Genomic DNA, 25,654 nt, shown 5'->3' on the forward strand with positions numbered 1-25,654 from the left:
GTTAGTAAACCAAATTACTGTATTTTCCTTTGTGTTGCTCAAATTACATCGACTGAAATGTAAATGTTCAAAATATTATCGATTTTTTATATAAACATTTGCCCAGTGGTAAGATGCATTTTCTGTAAGTGGATGTCAATGAACCTGTGACCCCCATTTATGTGCCATCAATTTGTCTCTTAAAATTCTGAAAACAAATAATGCTAATACTACAGTAACTATACCATACCATTTTCAGAAACAGTCTGCTATGTTCTAAATCGCTCTAACAGATACAATTGACTTGGTATGTTTTATGATTCTTTTCTATCTTGCCAGGTAGAGACAACCTGTCTGCTGCATTGCTCAGTGTGCATGAAGGTGCATTTATCTTCATACTCCCACAACTCTAGAGTCAATATATGCCAGTCCAGCTAGCAGAGAACTTAAAGTAGAGAAGGAAAAAAAAGTTATCAAAAGCTGTAGAGCACCCAAAGCTTTCTCTTGCTGAAGAAACCTTCAGGCAACTGGCAGGTCTGTTATGGCACAGTGCTATACAGCTACATGAAGAGTGTATTCCTGAACCAGGGCTTATTTAAATACTTCATGAATCACATGTCTATCACTGAACTGCCTCGTCACTCAGTGAAAGGTTTGGGATGCTAAAATTTATGTTTATTGCTATTAATTTTATTCTAACAGCAAACTGCTTGACTACAGGATGCATACAACTGCAGCCTTCTCAGGAAATACAGCTACACCTGCTGTATGCCTTTCATTTGCCCTTAAGTAGTCTGCAATATTATATCCAGAGAAAGCTTTATTTCATTAGCATAACTCTTATGATCTGTACAGTAGCAGAGGTTCTTAGACAAAAATAACACTATGACAATCAGTCCAATAGTCAAAATTGCATAAAAAGCCTTTTAGGGAAAATATTTGGCAGATGATTTGTAAGTGTTAACCTACTTATGACAAGTCTTGATTATTTGATTACATGCCACTGGGAGCAGGTGCCCCTTCCTTTCCTCCCTCCCCATTTCCTCCTCCCGCCCCCCAAAAAATAAAAAATAATAAAAAAAATACCACGACTTTGCCAGAACTTCCCACCCTCCATTGTCAATTACCTGTTAATGGTGATGTTACAAATACAGATTTTTTTTTTTAATGAATACTTACTTAATGGATTAAACCCTTGAGTAGTGGGGCTATAATACTGATTATTTTATTGGCTGAGCTGTAAGAAATTTGGGAAGAACAAATAAAAGAGGCAAGACAGAGCAGATTCCTATAGAAGAACTTCAGGAACTATCTCTATTCTTACTCCAGAAGCATAAATGTTATTTTGTGATGGCCAAGAGTCAGCCAATCAAAATATCATAAACAATTAAAAATTAGATTATTTTATTTGTATGGTGGATTGCTCTGATAATCACAGCTGGTTCAGAGGCTTACAAACTACTGCCTGGACTGAGATAAAGTGTATAATTACACCTTATGTCAGAGCTCACATGAAAAATAATTTCAAAAAATACTGTCCTGGAATGTTCAGTCCAAAGCACTGCTGTACTGCAGTATCTCCTCAGTTACACAGTTGCATTTTAAGCTGACCTTAAAAGTTCATTTCAGTGATACGGATGGAGGGGCCCATAATTTTAGGAAATAGGCAGGAATGGAAATAAGAGGACAAAATCAACACTGCATTTATTGTACAGAGTGTGCAAGGCAACTTAGCATGGTCTCAAAAAAAAAAAAAAAATTTAAAGCATTCTAGACAGACTCTATGATGTTTTTAGTTATTTATTTACTTTATAGTTTTGACTTACTGCTTTTCTATTTATTTCATTGTATCTGGCAGAAATTCTAACTCATATTTTTTTCTGTTAAAATATTCTGTTTTTCAACCATATTTTGCTAAACAGTTCCCCAAAAGAAGCCTATGTTTTTTATGGCACAGCATAATACTCAGATGTCCATTCCTTTAATCACAGAGAGTTGCTGGTTTTGCTTTTCATGTTATTGGCCAATTTTTCCACAGGTTATATTTTATATTATTCCCCAAACTGACTTGTAGTAAAGCTTTCATTCGGTTTTATTCAGATAATTAAAAGCATGGGAAAGAAAAAGCCTAAGCTTAATTAATTAGCATGAAGATTCTCTTAATCCCTGATAATCAAATCCTTAGCATATGCTTTTCATAATAATTTTCAATATTATCTTCCTGTCTGAAGCACAAGAACTTTTCTGGTAAAGGTACATCTGTCACTGGTCCTTTACTTCCAGCAGTGCCTGAAGTAAGCCACAGACTGTTGACTGCAGCATTTGAAGTAATCACAAAACAACATAGAAACATTGATTTACAATTTAAATGGTTATTTTGCTTCATTTCTTTCCTAACTGCTTGACAGCTAAGGGTCAAATAGAGTCAATTAGGTGCACTAACAAAATATCAGTACTAAACAATTTCTGCTGCACTCCCCTAGCCTCTCAGTATGACCTGCAGCTGCTCATCAATCTCCAAATGCCTATGACAGCAGAACACAGAACACAGACCACAATCAGATTCCTTGGATCTGTTCTCTCACTTATTTTTTTAATCTCACATGGAGTGAACCTGCAATATTTTGCCATGATTTGGAATATGTCTGAACTTTCAGTTGTGCAACCAATGTGTTCATCACTGACATACCATTTTCAGACTGCTCGTTAACCTAATATTTGTCTGAGCCACTTCTGCTTGCTTTGCAGCTCTTCCAGATGTATTCTTGCCATAAACTGTTAAGAGAGTCCAGGGGTCATTTGGATTCTTTCCACAAAAAATAGACAAAGAATTTCTTCCTTTCTCCCTGAATTTCTCTGTTTTCTTCTTTCTTATACAGTTTGCTTGTGTGCATCACCAACTTGTCATGATACTACCTGTATACTTTGGCACCGACATGTTCATATTCAATTTCTTTCACTAACCACATCTTGAATTACCCTTATTCTTTTAGTGAAACTGTTTCAGTCAAATTCCAAATCCTTACTCTGATTTAGAAGAACATTTAGATTACAAAAAATATTACCATAGTTTTTGAACCACAATATTGTATTGCTTTTAATTTGTCTCCCTGATTCTTCATTATTACAAGTGGATCGTAATCTGGTGCTCTTCTTTGCTATCAGACATTTCTTTTGCAGGGGAAGGTTTTGGCTATTTTCAAATAACCATATACTTCTCAAAGTAGCTTTCTGAAATGTGTATACACATATAAATATTTATTCATAAAATGTGTATACACATTTCAGAAAGCTACTTCGATGTCCTTATCAATATTACATTATTGATGTCCTTATCAATATTACACCTAAAGTAATTGGTTGTAGTTCCATACTGTTGCCTCCCAAACATTTCTATTTCTTTCATTATATACTTTTTAACATCCCATAGTGGCAGCTGACTGCTGTCAAAATGTAAGGAAGTACTATATGCTTTAATAAATAAGTAAATACATTCAAGCTTAGTTCTTTTTCATCATCATTATTATTAATTATTATCATTTTTAAAAAGACTGCAGTTGGCAACCATATTTAGAAGACTGAAATAGTTTGCACAGAGTTATTGATTAATATATATATATGTGTGTGTGTGTGTGTGTGTGTGTGTTTGTTGTTGGTGGATGTGTTGTGTTTTTTTTTTTTTGGGGGGGGGGAGGGAGGGTGAGTGTCACAGCTGAGACCTAAGTCTCAATTTCCAAATCTACATACCACTATGAAAAATGACTTGTGAAGAACTTATTTTACACTAATACCTGCTGTCCTAGGTTTAGTTAAGAGCATGTTAGTTTCTCCAGTTGTAACATAATTTTCTATGGGTTCTTAACTTTCTGTACAGTTTAATGTTTTTAGAAACAGCCAGTGTGAACTGTAATGTTCCCAGAGCAGCCATTACAGCTGTCAGACATAACTGCTATTAAACACTCAGCACAAGTATTTATAGAATAGAACTAAAAAGACACTAAAATAGTCATTATGGTGTATGGGGTAAATAAGCAACTCCTGAAAATTAAAATCTCACACTACTATGGAGTTGCTTGGTTCATAAAATTAAAATATAATATATTTTTCTTTAGTTTAATATATTAATAACTGTCCTGCCAGCTGCTCCAGATGCAGAAAGGGAACAGTGGCAAGTAGGGAAAGATGCTGTGCTGCTTGGAACCTTACATAATCCCTCTATCTATGTGGTTTCAGGGATATGGACTGTTTCATTTCAGCTTAGTTCTTAATTTCTTAGTTCTTAATTTCTTAGTTCTTCATTTCATCAAGTTCTTAATCTAATATTACAGACTTAAGAAATTAAGCCATCTTCATATAAACAAAAGTCACAATTTCAGCTTGACCCATTCTCAGATGATAGGAAATTAGTTCCATATCACTTTCACATTTTCATGTATGTCTATGACATTTATACACAGGAATAATGACAGAAGTTCAACATGAACAGAATCAAATATTATTATCATTGGCAAGAAATGGTAAATGTGAGCTAACAGCAGAATTGAAAACACCTACTCAAGATCTCCTGCAAGTGAATATTCTTTGCCAAGAAAAATGTCACAGGCCAGAATACAGTTCAAAACTTTAGCTTAATTATTGTAACAAAAACATTTATTTTAGTTTATTCTCCTTTATCATAGGAGAAAAATAATACACACGGTTATTTCATCCTTCTCCTGTGAGAGTTTATAAAACAGAAGGGTTTAGTATGACGTTTGTGTTGTAAATACATGTCCAGAAATATCTGGAACTACCCAATAAAATAACCACTTAAAAATGTTTGAATAAGCAGCTTTTGGAACTGCACTACACCTCTTTGTTTGAAACTAGCTTCAGAAATCTTTAAATTGCTTACCAGCACAAACCAAAACCTATCTTTTAGTGCAATCACATAAAGCCAGAGAGCAGACAATTGCTGTAAAGAGTAGGTATAGGAAGGGAAAATATGACACTGTACGAACTGATTTTAAATAACCTTTTTTTTAAATCCAAATCTTATGTACAGCATATGATAACCTCGGGAGGGCATAGTCTTTCTGATGTTTCACAGTGTTCCACTAAACAGTGTATAATAGCATGTAACAAGCATATTAATGTATACTATTCTAACATGTGATAAGCAAACTATTATTTTAAAGTGTAAAAATGTGATATTAACAGAGTTGTAGCATGGTCTTGAAGATGAGATTAAAATTAAGAAATACTCAGGAGTTTTTACAATCATAACTTGACCAATGTTTTCTCATTTTCAATATGAAGATACAATGCATATCTATAATGTATATAAATAAAATCATTGAGTTCAAAATATTATGTTTTTTGCTACTTTCAAAAGCACAGGGCCCCCATGCCTTCATTGAGTTAATTCTGATCAGCCCCTCGATAAAGGCAGAGCCATGTTTGCTTAAGTACTGTCAGTTTTTTCTGGACAAGAACCATGTTGTACAATAAATGAAGCATTGATGCCCCTCCTGTATTGTGAAGTAAAACATACAGCTCAAATAAAAGGGCAGTGAAAATGGTTTAAGCTTTTAAGTAATTGTTTAGAGATTCTGAGTTTAATCTGAAGGGTTTTTTTTCTTATTTTGTCAGTGCGTATCACAGTTTGGACAGGTAAAGTAATTTTTTTTCCATTATATAATAGCAAATGCTGCAAGGTATTTAGAGAACACTGTTTCTGAATGCCTGGTCCTGTTGCGTACTACAATGTAAGCATCGACTTTGCTTGTTTAATAGCACACTAAATGAGGTAGGTAGCAGATCTTTAATTCTTATTAAAATCTTATGGTGGACAAGGTTTTTTATTTCAAGGTCTGACAAAAATATAGCAGTATAAAGGAAAATTCAGGCAAGCTTCTATACTTCTACATACTTCTGTACTATAGCATTTTAAAGAGGACAGCAATTAAAAAAATAATTTTAATTTGAGAATTTATTTCAGTATATTACTATGCTATGAACTGCTTACCTACTACAACATATAATTCAGTAGAAAAACAACAGGTGATTAACAGCATGATTTTTAATTTTGATATTGTGGAAATGAGAAGAACATGCTTTAATTTAAGTGACCTGGCAGTTATGTAATAGCTTATGCACTTGACATTACCATACTAATTAGTCTTTTTCATTATCCACCACAGCCCTACACATTGGTATTATAAAAAAGCCAGCAGCTGTTAGGCCAGATCCACACCTCTAGATCTACAGGACTCCAAAAGGGGTCAAAATAACCAGTGAGCAGATTAAGTTAAAATCAATAATACTGAAAGACCCCAGTGGAGATGAATTAATTTGACTCCCTTCATAATTTTCATTTGATGGTTCAAGAAGCATTTCAGGTCAATTATATTAATAGAAAGTGATTGAGTGAAAAGAAGTTAATGATGAACCAGAGCTAATTAGCATAGCTATTTTCACTCCATCTTCTACACAGAATAAGACTTTTTTTGATCAGTGATGAAAATTGGCAGAGGACAAAAGGATGTGTGCAACAGTTTAGCAGCTTTTAGATACAAACCTAGACTATCATGAAAACCAAAAATAAAGATAAATAAATGAATTTATAATAATGTATTAAATCAGATTTTAAAGGGAAAACTGATGCAAAACTAGAACAATACTTTCATTACCAAATATCATTTATATTAATTGTTACTTCTTTTTACGGAAGCCTGTTCTGCATTTTTCACATCAGCATCTGTTCACCTTGTCTACAAGTCTGAATAGTACAAGGGATGTGTATACTTTACCGTGTAATTAAGCAGCAGTCATGAATGATGCTGTCTTCCACAAATATGCCACTCTCTTCATCTGTTTCAATAAGACGACCAGCATGGTACCAATGTACTTGGGTAGTATTGTCAACGTAAGTTGCAGTACACTGAAATGGCAAGCGATCTCCATGAAAAACAACTTGTCTTTGTGATGGGATCAGCTCAAAAAGAGGAAGTTCCAGAGGCCCAGCTGCAAGGAAAGCAAACAAAAATAAATAGAAAAAAATTCTCACAATGATTTCCTCTCCAATGAATATTGTAAGATGTACAATATGAATATTGTAAAGTATACAATTCTAGCTTCATAGATCTTAATAGGAAAGCACTAATATAAAATATATACCCACAAACTACCCACTTGAGTCTGATGATGTTATAGAGATCATATTTCTTTCATTAGTGTGAGATCAGATTACTAGAATATCTACAGAAGATGGATTTCACAGAATAGTTCACAGCATGGCTGGGGTTAAAAAGGATCTCTTGAGAGCGCCTGATGCTGCTTTCTGATCAAAAGCAGGATGCTTTAATACAGACAAAAATCATTCTTCCAATTAAAGGGAAAAAACAAACAAACAAACAAAAAAACCACAACATATTAGTATAAATACGATTAACATTTACAAGATCATATCAGTGTCAGAGGCTGAAATTCCCACTGAAAAAAATTAATCACTGTAGAGATCCTAAACTATCTCTCATGCCTGGGATTTAGATACTGATATGACTAATAATGAAAGTTAAACTTTCCCCTCAAGTTCAACTGCCATTATGATTTCTTATTTAACTGTCCCTGCTTCCTTTTGCATCTTCTACAAGTCATCTTCACTCTCTAGATGTTTACTCAAGATTAAATATTTATCTAAGAATGTCTTCCTACTTTTTCTAGCACAGCACATATCATTATCTTCATGAATTTTCTCTCTCTTGTCTTTCCCCAAGAAATACCCTAATAAGAAGAATATTGAATATTCTTGTTCTAAGCAGAGTCTTACAAAAAAAACAGCTGCTATCAGCACATACCCAAATTTGTAAGGACAATTAAAAAATAAATAGCATTGTACTTTTGGAAGGCATATGCCTTTTTGGGACTGCTGAAAGTCTATTAATTTCACAGATTTGGCAGTAATTGAATTTTGCATCCCTTAAGACTGAATCTCTACATGGTATTTCTTTCCTTCCTTTTTTATTATTTCTAGACCCTGAAACAACCTAAATGCAATTCCTGTAAAATATTTTCTATACATTGTGAGATTAATGTGATTTCTTTAAATCGATAGCAGAAGATTGAAAATAAGCATTCTAGGGAAGGTATTGAAACAGATGATCTGCATCTAAAAGAAGAATAGAAGGTCGTCTTTTATGGGATAATAAGGAATAAAGGAATACCTTATTTTCTTTCTTCTGATACAGTCTCCTTAAGTAGGAGAAGAAAATTACTACCTTTGACACTGTTATCATCACATAAAAATTCTAATGGCAATAAAAATACTAAGGACTCACATATGTGATTGAGGAAGACACTACCATGGTGATCCTGCATGATAATTCCTAAAATACAACCTTTTCACTTCAGCATACAATGCCAAAATAATTGACTGAGCCTGGGTCACTTTTAAACTTTATTACTGCAATCTCATCTTAGACACAATACCTACTGCCCTGCACCTTAGAAATCCTTCTAACTTGGTGAGAAAAAAGAACTTATAAAGCTGTGTCTTCTCCCTTATTTTCCTTCTGCTTCAATTTAAAGACTGGTCATAATTATTATCTATCCAGCCAACAGAGCTGTCAGTTGAAAGGTCATTCTTCCACATTTGCACCAATAGTGACTATCTCAACCACCTATTTTCCTGACAAGTACTTGAACTTTTTTTTTTTTTTTTCCATTTCACTGCCTACAATCTTATCTTATCTTAAACTTTTTCTTCAAAATCCTCTATTTCCCATAACATATGCACAGAGGACCTTACCCATGCCTAACCAGATTGCAAGCCATAATCACCTGTTTTAGAACTGCTAATGTTTGTGTATAACTGATAGTGTTTGTTGCTCCCCTTACTCAGTATCCCACTCTACCACTCTTTACACTGTTCAGATGTTGTCTTTGGATCAGTTAAACTGTGAGAAACTGCATTTCTAAATCTAGCTTTTGGCTCTCAATACTATTGGGGAATTTAAATGTTAAATAGTATGTTCATCACCTACTTTGAATAAACAGTGAGAGGGATCACTTCTACTTTTTTATAGAGTAAGAATGCTGGCCAGCATAATACACAGGATTTGTGCATGAGTGAATATGTGATATTGCTACCTGGCATTAGCATACAGAGGATTAAGGGACTAACTGCTATCTACTGAAATGTTGCAAGTCTGCTGTTACTAAAAAGGTCAGGCTTCAGATATCACTCCTTATTTGCATATACATCCTGTGGTTTATCCTCTGATTGTGCCTGTTGGTGGACATGGATGCATTAATAAAAATTTTGTGAAATATACCAAGTATTTTTATACCTTCTTTGACTTCTAAGGGAAAGAGAAGGTAGACCAGATTACTACCACATTCATAATAGCTACAGGCTTGGTCATTTGTATTAAAGGTTTTTACCTGAAGACTGAGATGTCAATCTCTTTCTCCAAAAGGCTGCAATCTTTATATTGCATCATGAAGTCAATTATGGAGTATAAGCAAAAGTTATGTTGTGAAATTTAGCTGTAAATTGACTGAATGTTCTGTTTTTCTGGCTACATTCAAATCCCCCAACCAAAGATAATGAAAACAGAGTCCAAAAAATTAAACACACTGTCACAGCTACAACAGCAATATACAAAACTTGCAGAAATAAAATACTTCTCATGAAAACATTTCTCATTTTTAACTGAGGATAAATGTAAGTTTTTGCTCAGGCAGTGAATGACACGGTGTACCATGTAGTTATGAAGTAGTAGTAAAAGCACAAACTATAGTATCAATATTTTTTAAGTCAAACTAAATAACTTGCCTGACATGTGGGTGCTATAGGTATAACACTAACTCTTTGACTTTATCTCTGCCTTTATAGTTGATCTTCAAGGCTCTCCTGCTTTTGCTTCTATTGCTTGGCCTTGGGAATCAGACCAAACTCAAAAATGGAGTATGAATGAAGTGTTCTGAGCAGACTTTCACACTTAATGAACAGAAATAAATGAAACTTTTTTTTTTTTTAATATAGTATATCAGAAAGAAGAAAATTATCCTTTTATTGACATCAATCATATTAACAACCTATTCATTTTCTTTTTCTTTGCAAGTCCAAGTGGCAACAAAAATGCAAAGTGAATGAAACATACTTTTGGCTTACCAATTGGATTGAATATACTTCTGTCCAGCTGAATCCTTTCAGAATGCACATATTTGGTTTGGCTAAATTGACAAATAATGCTGCAAACTAATTTTTAAAATAAAACTACCAAAATTTCTATGGATTATGAAATTTGCAGAGCATGGAAGGTGCATTTAAGTACATCTACAAAACATCTGCATTTAATCTGTGACGTCTATAAAAAAAATGACTGGGGCTGATTCTGCAACTATTACTCATGCAAAAGTTCCAGTTAACTTCCGTGACAGTTCACAGAGACAAGGATTAATTGCATAAATAAGAGCTTCAGGATTAGGGCCAATACCCTTTATCCCAAATGAAAAGGTTGTATAGTTCCATCAGCATCGGTACTGAAAATATATATTTTAGTCCATAATTCAACAATCCTTCAGATTCATAATAAAAATAAAAGTATTTACCAATGCAAAGTATTTAACAATGCTGCAGATAAATTTTCAAGCTTGACTTTGAGGGTAAAGAAGTACGAAAGGCAGAGATTCTAAGAGTATTTGGAATGATTTTGGCATTGATTTGACAGCATGTGAAATATAACAGCTCTGGCAAGCATATCCCTATGCAAGAGAAATTTTCTCTTTGATTAGGTGATTACTGAAGACCAAATAAATACATATAAACTCTGAGGCTCATATATATATATATATATATATATATATATATATATATATATATATATATATATAATGAAGGCAAATACAACTGTCTCATAAAATTAAAAATAATTTACAGATTACTGTGGTTTTATTGGGAGGGAAGGGACTAACTTAAAGGGTCTTCCTTTCTTCCTTCCTTCCAAGATTCTCCTTCCAAGACAATCCACATCGCTGCCCTCAGGTCTGGAGTAAAAAACACCATCTGCAAATAAGGGGTGTGAATCTCCTATGGGCACTTAGATCAAGGGCTGCTGAAGTGTTTTACAGTCCTTACCTGTCTTCTCTCTAGTCAGCTCTGAACCATGATTGCAGCAGAGCACCACAGGAATCACTGATTGCAACATGAATCTAAAGGTCTAACTTGTCATTACAGTAATTACATCTTTTTCTTTATCTCTCATTTCTCAGCAGAAAAGGGTTTTATTGACTGAAGGTCCTGTTTTTTTTGCTATTGAATCTTGCATTTCAGATTAGTTCTAGACTAGAATACTGAGGGCATATGGAGGAGGAATCAGGTTGCACAAATACCACTGAATCAGAGTATCATTTCTCACAGAGAGTGTATCTGTGCACATTTTAATGCATGCAGTGTCCCAATATGTATATGAAGCTGAAAAATAAAATAGATTTTTTTTTAATAACCATTAGCTAAAACAGATTAACAGCAAGGTGCACTGAAGCTTTGAGGACATGTTCTGCTGTTTGTGCCTTAAGTAACTTTACAAAACAATTTATGATGCGTATTTCAGATTTTCTGCTTTTTTTCCATTCATTTAATTTCTTGATATTTTAAAAAATGGTTTGATTTTCATTCTAATGTTGACCTTTTCTGTTCATTGTTTTAAAAAATGGAAAAGAGAAGAATGTGAAAGAAATACTGCTATCTGAAGATACATGGAAGATAAATGTTTGTACCTATGTTGTACAAATACATTAAAGATGTACAATGCATCTCTAATCCATATTTTAGTTACATTTTAAATACTATATGATTACATTTAAAGTGTATGCACTTATAAGGAATGGACATTACTGTTTCCTGGATGAATATGCAGAAAAGCTGACTTATGCAACAAATTTCCATCAGCACTGCAGAAAGTTGGCTAGTCATTGTCCAGCATGACCAATACAAGATGCTGGAGACATGAGCACAGAAAATGAAGCCACATCCTACCTAGTTTGTTGCATTTTCTCCTGCTTTTACAGTAGCATGGGCAGCTCCATATAGCTAAGTAGCTTCTAACCCTCATTAACTAGTTTTGTCCATACTGGCAGCTTTTATACATTCAGAAACAGGAAAATCCACAGGTCTCTCCAGGTTGCCCCTGCATCTGTGCAGTATTACAGTGTGAACATCTAAGGATATACCATTGACTCCTGTGCATCTCAGTAAAAAAATCAGTTTGCTACAGTGCACCACAAGCTTTAGACAGAAAAACAAACAAACAACGGTAATAACAACAAAAAATAACAGAAGTTGGCATTTTGCTTCTTGTTAATCACTTGATTTATTGTATTGCCAATGTGCTTTGTATTTGAATTGAGCGTGCCTACAGAGTGCGGCACATCCTGCTGACAAAAGTGTGAGTTAGAGCTCTAATATTTGTATACAATCTCAGTGGGAAAGAAATGTGCATGGAAAGCACAGTGGGGAGAAGCTAGAAGTGAGGACAAAGTAAAGGAACAGGTCCAATAAAAGGACAGATGAAAATGAGGAAAAATAAATTGAAAAATATTAGTTAAAAAATTGAATTGCTGATGAAGCAAATTACATCTGTTGATACTTATTGAACAGACCTGAAGAAAACAGAGTGATCTGAATTGCTGTGAGGGACAGTTCTGCCAAGAAGGGGAGGTGCCAATACATCAATGCCAATTTCCGTATTGCAGAATTTTCTGAGAATAACAAAAGGTTTGGTGTGGAAGGTCATAGACCATCCTATGCGCTAAGTCAAGAACAAATAGAAAACTGGAGCCAAGCTTCAGTTTTAATAAAAGCTTTGCCTGGCTCCAGTTTTAACATAATATTAAGAAAATACAGATGCCAAGATGTATTAAACACATCTATATGAGATAGTCTTTTGGACTTGGGACAAGAAGGTTTTGGACCATATTCATTTACTGCAGAAAAAAAAAATAATCTTCTATTTGTGTTTCACACCATTTTATCAGTCCCTTCCACCATCACATGTTTTTCAGGCAGGAGCATAAATAGACGTGTTTGTTTTTTTTTCAGTATCTCATAATTAAACCATAGCTTTAAGTTTAATTTGTAATGCTAAGTGCTACACTGAAATGTTACAATATAATTAAGAAAAAAAAGGTAGATAGTAATATAAGAGAAAAACTTCAGGCACATTATACTGCTTTACTTTCAGTTATAGATTTCTGACTCCTGTGAAGACCTGTCAACTGGAAAAAAAAAAAAAAAAAAAAAAGAGAGAGAAAGGGTGCATATCTCTTGAGCACACATAGCAGAGGCAGTGGATTGGGGCGCTGATATGAACGTAGATGCTGCTGCATGGAGCTGAACAGAAGTAGCAGTCCCTGGATTCATCCTCAGTTATGTACAATGATTCCAGACTGTCACAGTCCACTGGTACAGGTCTTTCAATTATCTGTGTCGGTTCACCTCATAAATATACTTCATACCCGCAGAACAGAAGATTAAAAATCAGTGCAGTTATCATAGAATAGTTTGGGTTGGAAGGGGCCTTTAAAATCATCCAGTACCAAGCCCCTCTGCCATAGGCAGGGACAAACTTCCACTAGACCAGGCTGCCCAAAGCCCCATCCAACTTGGCCTCCCAACCAGGGATGGGGCATCCAGAGCTTCTCTGGGAAACCTGTAACCTTGCCACCCAGATAGTGAAGAATTTCTTCCTTATATTTATTCTAAATCTACAATTCTACAATCTTTAAATCTACAATTCTAAATCTTTATATTTCATTTTAAAGCCATTACCCCTTGTCCTATCACTACATGCCCTTGTAAAAAGTCCCTCCTCCCCAGCTTTCCTGTAAGTACTGGAAGACCACTACAGCCTTCTCTTCTCCAGGCTGAACAACACCAACTCCCTCAGCTTGTCTTCACAGGAGATGTACTTCAGCACTCTGATCATCTTCACGGCCCTCCTCTGGACTTACTCCAACAGGTCCATGTCTTTTGTCTGGTAGCAGGTTCCATTAGCATTTAATAAAAATGCCTAATATAACATTAATTTGTAAAATGGCAACAGCTACTTGAAAACTTTCCACAATAGGAAATTCAATTTTACAGTCTAATTAATCAAAAATATCTGCATGCATGCAAAATGAAATCCAAATCTTCTATTGTCCTACCTAGTAGGCTTTAAAAGAATGGGCAAAGAGTATTTTCATCACTAGTGTCTTCCTTATCAAATGCATCTGCTGTCACTTTTAAATTTCTTCTGTTCAATTTGTCCCAGAAGACTACTTAAGTAGCAGAAATATTTGAGTGTTTGACACATCCCAAAACTTGAAGACCATGACATATTGACAGCTATGGTATTAGAAGATTCATCAAGACAAATTCCTTCACTGGCAAGAGTCAGAAGCCATTACTAGAAAGCTAACTTTGATTACTCAAATTGTCCTTATGGCAGGCAAGTTGGCAGGCTCATGGCTATGAACACTTGTTACAGCTTGCAGTTAGTAAAAAATGGCTGAGTGGTGGCAACACTAAAGCACCTAGCTCTACATAATATATTGATTATCTATCTGGGAAGTGCAGGGGTAGCACTCATCTTTTCAAACCTTAAGCACCACTAGCCACTTTCTCTTTATTTTCTCATCATTAGTACACACGAAGTCCCAAGACTGGCAGTGCTTGCCCCTAATTGCCCAGAGTCCATCAGACTGCATGAGTAACCCTCTGTGTTACAAGAATGTCAAACATGGAAATATAAGAAACATAAAAGATGCAGAACAGGTGACAGTTCTTTTGAAGTAAGAATTTGCCCCAGTCACTCTACAGAGGTTTTCCTTTCCAAATCCCTCTCATCTCAGCTGACAGTGCCAGTAACTGCAGCTCTCTATAGGCATTTTTATACATATATTAGAGAAAGTGATTATTGAAAAGTGCTATAAAAATGTGAAAAATCATTATATAATAGGATACAAGGACAGAGGCTTTAACAGAACTTTCTCATGAGAACAAATAAGATTAATTACAACAAAATGTAATAAGTGCTGACAATATTAACATAGGTTTGGCAAAGAAGCTTACATATTTTTATCTATCAATTACTAGTGTAAAGTTTAAACCTATATTTTTAATACAGATGTATTAATAAGATATTTATAATATGACTCAATTCAAAATCTCAAGTACAACGAATGATGGATTAATTATAAAGATATTTATAATCTTAATGTTGCCACATTAAGATATTTATAATCTGTGGCAAAGATATTTATAATGTGGCAACATTAAGATTATAAATATATCTTCTAGGGTACTCCAAGGCTAGCTGTCTGTTTTTGCTCAGGAGAAACTAGGTTTTGGAGATAGCCAGTCAAGTCTCTACGTCTATAAGTTTTGAAGATTAGTGAAGCTTTGTTTCACAAATATTTTACTTAATACCTGTTAGCTAATTTTTCCTTTCAGTAAAAAGCTTTTTGCAAGCGTCTGGGAAAAAGCAGACAAAGAAAAGGTAGAAAACCTGACACTACTGTACAATAAAAAACACTGAAATACTTTAAGAGTAAGCTATGGGAAGAAAAACAAATTTGGTACACTTCCAGCATTTAAATCAGTAAGATTTCAGGGGTGGAGAATCCTATGCAACTACATCTTCATGTGTGAGTACAGATGCAAGAAAACATGTAGTAGTAAAATCTCATCCTTTAAATGTATGTAAATGACTATTTCAATACTCCTATTATTTCACATTTAGTATTTTTAAATAATAATATATTATTAATTTTGTGCACCCAACCTTGCAGCAGTGTAATAAATTATCACTAAAGAAAATAGATAATGTTTGATATTAAATGTAGAGTACTATGCTCCTTTTTTTTTTTTCTTTTCTTCTTTTTTTTTTTTTTTTCCAATTTGAGAATGATCACATTTAGATGAAAAATCTACAATTTGGATCCAAAAGGTTAGAGTATTATTGGTTTCATGCTACCAAACGGTATACATTGAAAACTGATATCTAAAATGGTCTGCTTAGTTCAGACAGAAAAATTACCACATCAGTCTTTGAAAGATCCAAAACTTACAGTCATATTATTTGATATATAGAGAATCTGTTACTATCCATATTTTGTTATTAAATAAATCCTGGATTGCTAACCCTGTAAAATAGAAAGAATTGTAAGAGGCTTTAACTACAGCTAACTGTATCACTACCTATATCTTGCAAAACTAATTACTAATACACATACTTCTATTTAAATATCATTAGACCTGTTCATATGATTAGGCACTCCCTGCAGAATTGGAGCTGAAGTCTTGATCCTGCATATTCTTGAAAACAACAATGCTCTGCACGAATGCAGTAGGCTATCTGTAGGCTGCCAAGAAACTGCAGGATTGGAATCTAAATCTGGATAATTAATCCATCATTCGTTGTACTTGAGATTTTGAATTGAGTCAGTTACTACATATTGGGAAAAAAAAAAAAAAAAAAAAAAAAAAAAAAAAAACACACCACAGTTCAATATTTACGTTATGTTAATATACTATGAATGACTTGTAAACAAAGAAAAGTGGTTGAAGTTTAAGTAAATAACAGTCCTAAGTTTAAAAGTTCTAAATCCTAAGTTTAAAAGTCCTAAAAGTCCTAAGTTTAAGTAAATAACAGATAACATTGTGAGAAATAAACGAAGGAAAAATGTACCACGTTAACTCTGAGCCATTATTTATTATTGCAATATGTTTCACATAGGAAAGAAAACTTAAAAATAATCTACATGCAGAAGCATACAGTTAGTTTAAGACTCCAGTGGCAATACAGATAATTCATTTTTTGCCACCATCTGAAAAAGGCAACTTTGAATCTCATTTTTCACTCAATATCCCTGGTGCAAAATATTAGATGCTGTTCTTAAAAGCTGATGCAGAATGTAGCTAAATGCATTCTCTTGATTTCAGGCTCAAATTCAAATGCTGAAAAAGTACTCATTCAAAGATAAAATTTCCCAGTTTCTATTTTTGGCATTTTAAAAGTATACGCATCTCTTTCAAAGTTCTTCCTATTAAACAGTGGAAGCACACTTTGCTAGAGAAGTGGAAATGATGTGCAAGCACATCAGATAAAAAATTCTAAGGACATTTCCACATTCATAGGATACAAGACATTGGTCTGTTTCTCACTGTTTCTCACTGCTGCTGAGAAAGCAGTTAAAGCCACACTGTATTTTATGAAAATACATCAAGAAAACAAACAAAAAAAGACTTCAAAAATGGAAGTACTGTATAAACTACTGCATAAGTATCTAAAGGGTTTCTTTTCACCCAATTGCATTGCTGCAACTGATTTAAAATATCCCAAATCTGATTTTTTGTGTGATATTTTAGACAAGATTACAAACAAAAACAAACAAATAAAAATACTTATGAAAATATACTAGGGAGCTGCATAAGGTCCGAGACAAATATATCTTAATGATCTGCTGATATTTAATTGTGAGAGACACAAATTAGATACTTGAAATTTCTTTGTAAGAAATAAAGTCTTAAAAAAGTCAATAAATCTGCAAGAACACAAGTAGAAAAAGTACATAAAGAATATATATGTGCTGTCTCTCTGTCTTTCTTTTTTTTAATATGTACATACTGTGGAAAGGGCTCAAGGGTCGAGATAAGGACAGGGAGATCACTCACCAATCATAATCACGGGCAAAACAGCATACAGACCCACCAGAGGGAGATTTATTGTCTACCACTAACAGATTAGAACAGTGCAAAACTAAAAGTAAACTTAAAACATCTTCCCCCACCCCCTTGCCATACACTTTCTTTTACCTTTTCCACTTGAGTGTTGCAGGGGAATGGGGAATGGGTCAGTCCCTAAAGTCCCTGAAGTCTCTGGAAGAGAGTCTCTGCCACTCTTTCACAGTCACTCTTTGCCCCTGCTCCAATGTGGGGTCCTTCCCACGGGATGCCATCCTTCCCAAACTAATCCTGCATGGGCTTCCCACAGGCAGCAGCTCTTCGAGAATTGCTTTAATATGCATGATGGACCTTGGGGTCCATCTATCAGAGGCAAACTGCTCCAACATGGGTCCCCCCATGGGCAGCAGCTCCCCCCAGATCCCCTGCTCCTGCGTGGGCTCCTCTCCATGGGCTGCAGCTCTGGCCCGGGTCCTGCCCCTTGTGGGGGCTCTCCATGGGCCGCAGCTTCCTCCAGGCCACATCCACCTGCTCCACCAGAGGCTCCTCCATGAGCTGCAGTGTAGAGATCTGCTCCATGTGGGACCCCTGGGCTGCAGGGGGACAGCCTGCTCCACCAGCGGCCTCTCCACAGGCCTCTCCACAGGAGCTGCTCCCGCACCTGGAGCAGCTCCAGCCGTCCTTATTCACTGACTTTGGTGTCTGCAGGGCTGTTTCTCACTCTTCTCTCCCAGCTGCTGTTGCACCAGAGTTGTTTTTTTTTTTTTATCTTTTCTTAAATCTGCTCTCGCAGAGGCCCAACCTCTGTGGCCCAACCTCATAGACCCAACACACTGGCTCAGTTTGGGCCAGCAGCAGGTCCCTTTTGGAGCCAGCTGGAGCTGGCTCTGATCTGACATGGGGCTGGTCTCTGCTCAGAGAGGCCAACCCTGTACTCCCCTCCACCTTTGCCACATAAAACCAATACACTGTCCCACTCACGTTAATAAAAGAAAGGAAAATGACTTAGCTGCAATATGTTAGCCATTACTCTGTGCTTTGCAAGTTCTGTCTCCACCATATTTTTCCCTGAGAGTGTATTGCAAAATGAATTTATTTAACAATTGAAATTATATTTGTTTCTTTACTCTGGAAATGTCTTGACTGAGGAGGATACATGAAGAACATGCACTGATTGAGGGGGATGATTCTATCCCTCATCTCCGCTCCGTGAGACCATACCCGGAGTGCCGCATTCAGCTCTGGGGCCTGATGTGACCCCAGACTAAAGATGTGGACCTGTTAGAGTAAGTCTAGAGGAGGGCCATGAAGATGATCAGAGTGCTGAAGCACCTCTCCTGTGAAGACAGGTTGAGGGAATTGGGGTTGTTCAGCCTGGAAAAGAGAAGGCTCTAGGGAGACCGTATAGTTTTTAAAGTACTTACAGAGGGCCTACAGAAAAGCTGGGGAGGAACTTTTGTTTTTTATGGGAGACCCACATGAGAAATATTTATTTCTCTGTGGAGAATTAAAATATATATATAAATTTTGGTGGAAAGTAAATAATACCAATGTTTTAAAGCACAACAAAAATGTCAGAAAAACACTGAGTTTTATACTTTGACCTTCACAACATTTTTTTGTATAATTTAGTAAATATTTACAATATTTTCTGCCAAATCATTTATTTAAAGATTACCAATATTTTAAACTTTACATAAAATCTAATTGGGGGAGACAGGAAGTCAGCACTTTTCCAAACATCTGTGTTCTGATGAGTCAATGTTTTCTAACAGAAAAAGGCTGCATCAGAATTACTTGCCAATTGTAATTTGCAGAACAAATGAACTTTTACTGCTTGAAGCTCAATAGCATCAATATAGCTCTGAGACTGAGAAACTAAACTCTAGTATTTCATTCATTGATGTAAATAATTAAAAACCCTTGTTAAGAGCTATCTTTTGTAATCCTATTAAGACAAAAACTCGTACAAGTCTTCACTCAGTGAAGAATGTAGCCTACAGAATCAACCTCTGGTGATGAAGACCACAAGGGAAAATCGCAGACATATCAGACCTCAGGTGGAATTTACAGCACTGTGTTCAGGTATTCAGGAAAATGTAATTTTCCTCCTGTAAATTGAGTAAGTTTTATTTGGAGTCATGGAGAAACAGTAACAAGGCACTGCATGAAGCCAATTTCACGATCATTTTTTAGAAAGATACTCTGTCTATACTGTTTTGAATTCACTGCAGTCCCTCGTATTTAAGTACAAGAATGCAAAACTATCTTTTATCATCAAACTGCTTTTCAGCCTTATTTCCAACACTGTCAAAATTGCTTTATAACCACATTTCTAAGAGCTGGAGATTTTTGTTAAAGAAGATTTAAATAGCTCTTATAAGCTGTTAATGAAATATGGAAGCAGAGTCTTATGAATTCCAAACTATGCCATTATTTAGATTAACTTTTATAAAAATCCCAAAGCACTTTTCTAACTGCTGAATGGGTCACTTCTTTGGCTACCTTAAGTTATCAGATGCATGAGAAAGATTTGCCAGGAAGGAATTTGAAAGATGATTTCATGTCCCATCAAAATGTGAAATACATGTAAAAAGCTCATGGCAAGCTGCATGCTATATTGTAGGTAAAAGGATTTCTTTTACCGTTTAGGTTCCTCTCCATTCCCTTTCACATACTTCGACTTTTTGGTTCATTCCCTATCTACCCTGTGAAGATCTTTGCCATTTCCCTTCTATTTTTTTCTCTCTTCCATTCTCCTATTCTTTTCTCGTCTTGTGACAATGATACCTCATGACCTCAACTAGCACGTAGAAGGAAGAACAGTAACTCTAAATACAAATGTCTGACAGTATGGAAGATGTTCACAGGCAGAAGTCTTCAATTTTTAAACTACTTTTTAATATTTTCTTTAAGATATGCTTCATTTGATTAGCTCTATGCATATTTGTAGTGGGTTTACGTGGCAAGGTTTTGGTAGCAGGGAGCCATAGGGGTGGTTTCTGTGAGAAAGATCTAGAAGCTGCCCCATGTTTGGGAAGGGCCCCATTGTTTTCCAGATCTGAGCCAATAAGCGATGTTGTTTTGCGCCTCTGTGAGAGCATATTTAAGACAGGGAAAAAACGCTGCGCCACACAGCAGCCGGCAGTGAGAGAACAGCCTTGCAGGTGCCAAGGTCAGTGTAGAGGGAGGGGGAGAGGTGCTCCAGGCGCTGGAGCAGAAGTCCCCTGCGGCCTGTGGTGAGGACCATGGTGAAGCAGGATGTCCACCTGCAGCCCATGGAGTACCACGGTGGAGCAGGGTTCCATGCTGCAGCCTGTGGAGGAGACCACGGTGGAACAGGTGGCCCTGCACCGACGGAGGCTGCCGCCTGTGGAAGACCCCTGCCGGAGCAGATTCCGGGCCGGACCTGTAGCCCATGGAGAGGAGCCCACGCAGGAGCAGGTGACCCGGCAGGAGCTGCTGCCCGTAAGGGATCCAGGTTGGAGCAGTTTTCTCCTGAGGGATGGACCCCGTGGTACGGACCCATATCTGGAGCAGTTCTGGAAGAGCTGCTGCCTGTGGGAAGCCCACGCCGGATCAGTTCATCAAGGACTGCATCCCGTGGGTGGGACCCCACAGCACAGGGGACAAGAGTGACCGAGAAGGAGTGGCAGAGAAGAAGTGCTGTAGACTGACCATAACCCCCATTCCCCCGTTCCCCTGCGCCGCTCGGGGGGAGGAGGTGGAAGAGGGTGGATGGGGGGGAAGGTGCTTTTGATTTGCTTTTTCCTTTGTTTTCTCACTTCTCTCGCTTGTTAGTAATAGGCAGTAAATCTTACTATCTCCTTATGCCGAGTCTGTTTTGCCCGTTACAATAATTATTGCATGATTTTCTCGTCCTTATCTCAACCCTTGAGCCCCTTTTCACATATTTTCTCCATGTTCCTCTTTGAGGAGGGGGAGTGAGAGAGCGGCTGTGGTGGAGCTCGGCTGCCCACTCAAGCGGAACCACGACAATATTTCAGCATATACTACTCTAAAAACATTCTCAATAGTTGTTATTATTTCAGTGCCAGACAGCCTTCAATTACACCTAAGTTCAAATTAAGTTACTGAAAATAAAATTGCTAAATGTTGCAGGCACCATGATTTGCCCAACAGATATGAACACCATGAAGTATGTGGCAGGCCCTAGAGAGCAAGTGGAATGCTCAGCGTATATAATCAACAGGAAGCTCTCTGCAGATATTAAAAGCAGTGTCAAGTTATTGGCAGTCATTACAAACCCTGTCAAGTGTTCTGGACATTATAAATAGCAGTAAGAACTAGAAGGGTATTACAAATTCTGTATCAAGTGTGGAAGGGAGTCCTATTTGGATTTCAGGTATGACATCCTGAGAAACTGCTCTCAGTTTCATTTCATCTGTAAAATTTGAAGGCACATTCACTGGCAACCTGGAAATACCAATTAACAGTCCTTAATTGATTCTTCTGATCATTCCACCATTTTCAGGAGGAGGACTTTTCCTGCTGGGAAATGGATCTCTATTAAGATACCCATGCTGGGTCTCTGTAAAGTAAGAGCTCACTCACTTTAACTCTCAAAAGAGTTTGAGAGGGATTGCAGATTTTGAAATGTTCATTAATGCAGACTACTGGAAACTTTTCTCCCTTTCCCTCACAAGAGCACATTCCTTAAGATCCAGGCAGGTATCTGCACTTCCTTAACAATTCAGCCGCTGGACCATTTGTGGTCTACAGCCTATAACATCTCTCCCAACTTGTAAAGGTCTGCATTGGTTGTTGTTAAAACCAAATTTTTTGTTATGACTCTAGTCAACCCTGATCTGCCTTCTGCTAGAAATGTGTTAGCAACATACAGAATTCCTCTTGTGGTTATCAGAATAAAAGTGTGTCATCCCTTTAGTTTCTGTATGGCATTAGCAAAGTCATATATTTCCCAGCAATTTTCTGTCATTCAAGAAAGTCAAGATTCTGTGATTAATATTTATTCATCAAATCATATTTTTGATCATGGAATCCACCGGCATAATCTTAGGCAAGGATATTTTCTCTGAACTATATGTTACTTTTAAAATCTCTGGTGTTTTTTTTGTTTTGTTTTGTTGTTTTTTTTTTTTTTTTTGGTGTTTTTTTTTTTTTTTTTTTTTGGTCTGTCCTTTGCTCTACAGTGTTTGGCAGATTAATTTTCTTTACTCATTCATACATTTTCTTGTTTGTTTGTTACCTCATACTGTATCCGTCGTGTTTGCTATGGTGGAAAACCTTTCTTAGAAAGTGATTCGCATAAAGAATTTGCCTAACTAAAGCTCACTGTAAAAATCATACCATGTCCTGGGGATGAATAAAGTGTATACTACAGGTTTATAAAAATGAAAGATACAAAAATGATATCTGACACTTATGTCAGAGATATAACTGAAAGGAACTGAAAGAAACATTCTCTAAATCCCTGTAGGAATCCTCAGGTTCATGCAATAAACCTGAGCTTAGAGCTACCATTATATATTCATGTTTATATATTAAGCAACATGAATTTAGGATTTAAATCTGGACAAAGGTGTTCTCTAAATATATGTATTGTTCTGGATGAAATAAGAAAACTGTAATTTTTCCATTCTCTTTAAATATTAGTTGCATTTCCTGTGCAGTATATCTGAATTTATTGTCCCTACAAGAAAACCAGAGTTACTAACATTTTGCATCACTAAAAAACAAACAAATAAACAAACAAAACAACAACAACAAAACCACACACTTTTCTCTATTCCATTTCAATTTGTAATACTAAGTGAGAGTACAGCTCACCACATATCAGCTGGTTTTCCTTCAGGTTACGAAATGACAGTCCTTGTAAAGCACTAGGGTAAGCACAAACTGTTTCCTCTGCGATTCGGACTGAAGCATTTCTGGCCCATTGTAAGACCCATTTTAGATTACAGTCACAAATGAGTGAATCAGTGTTGAAATGCCTAGAAAGGCAAAGAAACATCACAACTGGTGTACGTACACTTCTCAGAAACATGCTTAAACACTTGTTAGATTAAAATTATCTAACTCTAAAGACAGATATACATAGACATATAAGTAATTACAAAGATATCCAGATTAATTAATAGACATTGTCCCCATTTTAATGGCTTCCAAGACATTATGGAAAAAAATGGTTTTAGTTAGAGAACAGTAATCAGTATTACTGATTACTGAATTAAATTTGAGGAGATGGTGGAAGGTCATATTTTAACATACATTTCCTTACTAAAAAAAACAACTCCTTTAAGTAGAAACTTAACCATGGAAACACCCAATATACATTTTAAATCTCAGAGAGGTGCATTTAATATAAATAACTGGGAACCATTATAATTCTAGAAAAGTATTTAACATGAGTGTGTTTTTTTTTTTTTTTTTGCATTCAGAATTATTAGACAATGTAGTGAAGGCAAACATGGAAAGGAATGATAAAGAAAAAAGAAAAGAGAAACAAACAGGAATGCCAGTCAGGATGGCCAATCTGGGCTTGTCAGGAACAGGGTCAAGTTGTCAGCACTAACTGATAGTGCTGACATAGACAATAGACATATTGTCTATATGTGCTGACATATAGACAATATATGACACTGATAACAAAATAATATAGACACTGATAACAAAACATATTTTATATTTCTAATAATAAATTTCTAAATAATTCATGGCAACAATCCTCTTTGAATTCATATTCAACATTGATATATTTATTGCAATGTTTTTCCTGACTATTTCAGAATGTAGAGAATCATACTTACAGTGCTTTCAGAGCTAGCAGCTCAGAAAAAAGTCCATTCATGAGGCTTGAAAAAATATTACCTGACAAATTCCTAGAAAAAAAGATATTTACAGTCAGTTACAACAAGTACAAGAAAACAAAATTGTTATATAGTATAATTTTCCAAATGCTAATTAAAAATCTGCTTTCTTGACAACAATAAAAGCATATTTAAATTTGTTATTTTCATAAATAACAACAATCAAGTCAAATCATGAAATTTTACTCCTTTTATATTCACAGCAGGTGTACATACAATTCACTCTGTCTAATAAACAGGAATACCAGTACATATTTAATAGAAGTAATATATTCTAGAATTTAAATGGAATTATTCATACAATGATTAGTCAGGGAGAACTATGTTGTAATTTTACTGTACATGTAGAATGCCACTGCAAGGTAAAGAAATAAAAACATATTAATTTAATAACACAGAAGACCTCAAGGAATTTATGGGAATAATAATGAGTTTTCAAAGTAACTAAACAGTTTTATTGTGAAGGATTTTAAATAAACAGATTTTCCCATCCTTAAATTCTTATGGACATTTGCGTCTTAACTACTATTTCATTATATTTTTGGTCTTGGTGTTTGAATAGTTTAAGCTGAATACTTGCATACAAATGTAATTTAATATTGCCTAGTTTAGTAGTATTTATATTTATATATGTTGTGCCAGTGTCCTAATAATAAAAACAAACAAACAAACAAACAAAAACTATAAATGCTTATCAAGTAATACTGCCTTTTTCTATATCAGTAAACCAAAAATCAGTGCAATACAAGCTTAACATTTCATAAAGCATGAACTACGTAGTTTTGAAATACTGATAATATGTTCCTTTCTATCCAATGCCTGAAGCTACATATCTGAATCCAAGGATGGCTACAAAATTTCAACTGTTGGTGAAATTCCATATTTCTTCACTGGAGACTTGTTGTTACATATAGAAAATAATTTATTCTGCCAAAGAGAATTGATTCATTACTTTTTCATTGAAAATTTTGTTTTTATAATCACTGATTTTACTACACTTATGACTATAAGGTAAAGAACATACATTAAATTGAATATTCAAACTCAGATCAGGACAAATATTCCAACAAGAGGTAAAAGATGTGAACCAACTTCATAAAGCAGAGAAAAACAG

The 25,654-nt window shown here is 35.6% G+C and overlaps 1 protein-coding gene across 1 annotated transcript in view; it reads right to left on the bottom strand.

The window, feature by feature from the left end:
• Positions 1-25,654, bottom strand: part of LOC311211169 (adhesion G protein-coupled receptor A3-like) — a gene marked incomplete at both ends in the record, with an annotated part of 272,815 nt that overhangs the window by 139,010 nt on the left and 108,151 nt on the right. Inside the window, 3 exons of the mRNA XM_084289723.1 lie at positions 6,771-6,984; positions 23,501-23,664; positions 24,481-24,552. Of these exons, the coding sequence (XP_084145849.1) occupies positions 6,771-6,984; positions 23,501-23,664; positions 24,481-24,552 (450 nt within the window). The remainder of the gene's footprint in view (positions 1-6,770; positions 6,985-23,500; positions 23,665-24,480; positions 24,553-25,654) is intronic.

This window comes from Netta rufina (genome assembly GCF_964035555.1).
Source record: "Netta rufina genome assembly, chromosome: 7".
NCBI classification, from domain to species: Eukaryota; Metazoa; Chordata; class Aves; order Anseriformes; family Anatidae; genus Netta; species Netta rufina.